The sequence below is a fragment of the Trachymyrmex cornetzi genome, unplaced genomic scaffold (assembly GCF_001594075.2).
Source record: "Trachymyrmex cornetzi isolate Tcor2-1 unplaced genomic scaffold, Tcor1.1 scaffold468, whole genome shotgun sequence".
NCBI lineage: Eukaryota > Metazoa > Arthropoda > Insecta > Hymenoptera > Formicidae > Trachymyrmex > Trachymyrmex cornetzi.
Window position 1 is genome coordinate 809,461 of NW_017299487.1, and position 4,719 is coordinate 814,179.

Genomic DNA, 4,719 nt, shown 5'->3' on the forward strand with positions numbered 1-4,719 from the left:
ACCTTATATATATATATATAATAAACATTTATAACATATATTAATAATTTATATATGACATATATATTTATAAATTATTATATTGAATAATTCTTTAATAATTTTTATTTCGTGATTTTATATTATGTCTCATTACGCAAGTATTGTACAAGTAATGTAAATTTTGCACGGTTCTTTTTTCTTACCTGCATTTTAATTGAGCGTTTTCGCCGGTCCTGATAGTACCCAGTTCCAAACTCGAGCTGGACGCATCCGAATCGCTGTGCGCCGGACTCGGAGGACCGCCGGTGCCCGGAGACACCCCCAGCCCAGTCAAACCGGCGGCCGGCGAGGCACCTAGTTCCTCCTCGGCCGGCATCCTCCGCGGCCAAACCGGAAGGTCCAGCGGTGGCTGAAGGCTCCCGTAGTAGCTCGAGACCGGGCTGGTGGAGTAGCCGGAAACCGGGCTGTAAAAACCCGGGACAGCTCCTAGCAGGGTGCCCGGGTAACGAGCGGCGCCGTAGGGACCAACGTGAGTTGGCATTCTGCCCGGAACATAAACGATCATTTTTTTCATTACTTTTGCCTCCGACTTCAACCAATTCGCCAATTTCACTAAAGACGTGCAGATTTTGTTCGATCGTCGCTTTAATTAATGACTCTGTTTAATTCGTGTTTTATGCAGACGTGTAATGTATGATGCGTACGTGTAAATGTATACGTGAATGTGCACGTATGGTCGGTCGTGCAAAGTCGCGTTCGGTGCGTCTCTCAAAGAATTTCCGAGTGATTTCGTTTTCTATTTGTTCAACTTTAATTTTGCCGCTCTTTCTTTATCTTTGCTTTAATGATCTTTCACAAGCTGACATACATACATAAGCGCATTATTTTTTTTTAGCGCCGTCGTTAGATAAAATCTGTCTGTTCCTTAAAAGGAGTCTCCTCAGAACTTTTTCGTCTCGCTAATGACAAATATTCAATTTCCCTTTTGACAATCCTTTCAACAACGAAATCATTAACTATCACAGCCTTTCACGGCTTGACACAATTTTATAGTCTTGATTGTCAATCTTAATTTTTGTGCTCAAAACTTTATTTGTTAATAAAATAATTCGTCGTTACCAATATCTTCTTTTCTGTTAAAAATATCCTCGATGAAGGAATTGTCAATTGTCATTACCAATTCAATTTGTTTTACAAAGATCTTTTTTTTCCAAAAGTTCTTGTATGCCCCTTGCCTTCGAAAGATTCGCCTCACTAGCGATTTTCGATGACGTCAGTTTTCTGTCGCGTCGTTCCCGTCTGACGTATTTCTTTAATTAAGCTTGCGTCGTCGTACAAAGCGATTCGGCCATTGGATTTTAGCACAAGACTTTCCAGGTCTTGCTGAGGCACCCTCGTCTCTGCTTTCCTGAACACCGTAGGTACGACAAGTCGCCCGCAGTACAATATACACACACCACCTTGCGCACACCCTCTACCACGTAGTCCGAGTCCGTATCGTCAGATGTATTTGAATCGGTTGGACTTGAGTATACGGTAGCTCAGGAATTGCTTGCTGTACTTGATTGAGAGCATAACTGGGCTGGACGATCGCGGTGAATGAATTATAAAACACTGCCGTCACACTTCCGGAAACAGTTTTCGTAACTTTGAGTTCGTTTAATAACGGTTGAAAGTACCTGAAGTCCAATAAGTTCTATTTATTTAGAAAATAATGAACGACTTAATTGATAGTAATCGCGGAAACGGTTCAATCAATGCTAAGAGAATCCCATCTTTTTTGGTTGCGTGTTGCTTGCCACGTTTCCTGACGGTGGAGACGATGCGTCGAAGAGGAAGAGGAAGAAGACGTAAAAATCGCAATTAGAGTTCGAGGATAAACACGATGAATTTTTGCTGATTGAACCGTAGTAATACGTTGCGTCCTGATTAGCTCCTTTATAAGCACGCTGAAAGATCTATGGTTATTTATTTACTGTACTTCTTTTTTTCTTAATTATCTCCGCTCAAATGTTCAAAATGAAAGTTAGACGTGGTCAGAATGTTATACAAACTCTGGAGCAAAACAAAACGTGAGAGAATATCAAACTGATGGCAGAGACGAATGTGCAAGCTTATATATTGTCGCGCTATCGCTTTATTGCCCCTCCATGAGATTCACTGGCACAGAAGAGAGAAGACTGATAACAGTTTGTCGCGTACTCGCCAGCTTCGTAACAGTCGTCTTTACAAACGAGCTAGTATCAAATCAAGTCACTTCGATGTGAAACTAATTGAACAGTGATTTGCTACAAAATATATATGGTATACAGCTAAGATTATAGATATTACAAGATGATAAGAATTATTTTAGCATTATGAAAACTAATAGTGTCTGTAACTAATAACTTTTTCAGACACTAATTTTTAGAAATATTGGATATTCTAGGAAAATATCATAATGACAAAAACAATAAAAATATATGATTAGTAAATCATATCAAAGTTTTGAAATGGAATTATACTTTATATGAGCAAAATTTGTAAATCTTTCTTTCCCTCTCCTCCCCCCCTCCTTTCTCTGTCCCTCTCTCTCTCCCGTTTTGCAAACATCTTATGAAGGAAATGAAAATAGAGCCATAAGATCCACGAGAAAGAAGAGGCTAGACAGATTTATCTCGTCAAGCTTCAATAAGATAAGATCGCTGGTACCCCCCGCATCACAGTCACGACCAACCAAAATTGACTTGGCCCCTATCGTTGATTTTGCCTCATGCGACTTGCTGCTGATCGTTGCGGGTGGGAACAAAGTCCATATGTTTCACAACATGGCGATGTATTATCTGCCGTATTAACGGTTCGGTGTGAATGGGCTGCAAGCTGAATCAACAGACATCGCCGTCGTTGACCCGGTAATTTCTTCCCGGCGGCAAAGAATCACGCGCTCGTGAAAATGACGACAGCGACCCTGAACGACGGCCGCCGGGGGCACCTTCGATCCAGGGGGGCCTTCGTCATCAGGAAGTGACCGCTTGTCGTCGTTTCGAAAGGCAATCCGGTGAAGGTTGCCGCAGTCTTGTCACAGAACACGTTTCTGGCCCGATGACGCAATTGATAACGACGGAGAAGCAATTATTTGCGTCTTCGTGCGGCGCTTAAAAGGAATGATTAAAGCATCGACGAGATGATCGATAGAGATATTGGAGTGGATAAGGAATGATTTTAAACGACATCTAACCGTAGGCGTGAGCTTTGATAATTGGACGAGCACGCGCCGATGATCGCGATGATCTCTCTCCGGGTGCGACATGACCTCAGAGAAATCAACAGGATCGTTTAGCAACGCGATACCGCTCGGTAGTTATATTCAGTCCGAGTTGTACTCTCAATTACGCCGCCTATATGTGAGACTCCCGACTCATGGAACGGAGTCCAACATATATAGAATCGCGATGTGGAAAAAGAGGAATCGACGTATCCGCTATCATCTCCAGTTGCGATGCGTTTCACGTCGTCACGGTCTAGAGTATCGCGCGGCAGAGGAAAAATTCCGTATTATATAATCCGATTTGTCACGAATCATTTGTTGCGACAACATTTGCACTGAGCAATCACGCGATTGGTGACTCTTGGTAAACTTTTGCTAACATCGACCAATTTTAGACCTTATTTAAATATTCAGAATTAACAAGATAATTATAAGGGAGGGGAGCGATGACGTTTCCTTTGACCGACTAATCTCTCGAAGGCGTATTAATCATTGGGACAACTGGTCAAGGTGATATTATTTTCATTCTCGGCGGCATATTAGAATCATTTAACACAGTGGGATTTCAACTTCCCGAATATTGTTTGTAAATGTTATTTATGTTCCTCTTCGAACGTGTCACGTTGCAATTCTCGGGAATATATCGCGATACGAAGTTCTATATCATTCTATTCGTTCAATGTCATTCTACTATATTTAGAAAATGAAGAGCGCTTCATTTTCTCTTCATTTCATTTGTTTGCTGCGCTATATCGCACTGGGGCTATAAACGCATATGTAAATCATTAATGGCGTCATTAATCGAGATGCTTAACTCCCCGTTGTAAATTGTAACGCCAAAAGCGATTTATAAAGGCCACTTCGTTTCCAAGTGGAAAATACGCTTCTCGTAGACATAACAGATGTCGTAAACGCACACTACGCGCATGAGATAATGGGTCCATTCTCCACGGATGAAAAGTCAGACAAGCCTCGTCCCGTTTTCCATCCTATAGAGAATGATCGCGTCGATCGACGCGTCGTCGCAACGATTGGCCGATGCATCGCGAACAAAACCGGGGAAAACTCGTCGACTTTCTTCGATCATAAAGGAAAGATGGATCCGATGATGCGTGAGAAATTCTCCCTTCACCGTCGCGCGCTATGTAAGCCATGGCTTTGTTTATGGCCGTCGATCGTCTAATTTATAGCGTGATCGCATTGCGACGAGGTGTCATTAACAATCGAATTTTTCCTTTTTTTCTATTTACTCCTATTTTTTTTCCATATTTTAATTATAGTTCTGTAATATTTAAAGGAAAATTTTAAAACGAAATACTTTTTTTTTCTCATTGGAATCATCACGATAGCGTAATGCCGTCTGGTGACGTTTCTTCGCCGGGGTGCTAATTGAACGGCAATCTAATCTCGTCGCGACTCGCACGTCTGGCAATTTGAAGTAAACAAGTTCAAGCTTATCGGAATTAAGATCCACCTGTTGCTATCAGCGT

The 4,719-nt window shown here is 41.7% G+C and overlaps 1 protein-coding gene across 1 annotated transcript in view; it reads right to left on the bottom strand.

Annotated features, from left to right (window-relative positions):
• LOC108764966 (transcriptional activator GLI3) overlaps window positions 1-2,088 on the bottom strand; it is a 6,713-nt gene extending 4,625 nt beyond the window's left edge. The window contains exon 1 of the mRNA XM_018513410.1: window positions 186-2,088. Coding sequence (XP_018368912.1) covers window positions 186-556 — 371 coding nt within the window. The 5' untranslated portion in view covers window positions 557-2,088. The remainder of the gene's footprint in view (window positions 1-185) is intronic.
• Between the last annotated feature and the right edge of the window lie 2,631 nt (window positions 2,089-4,719).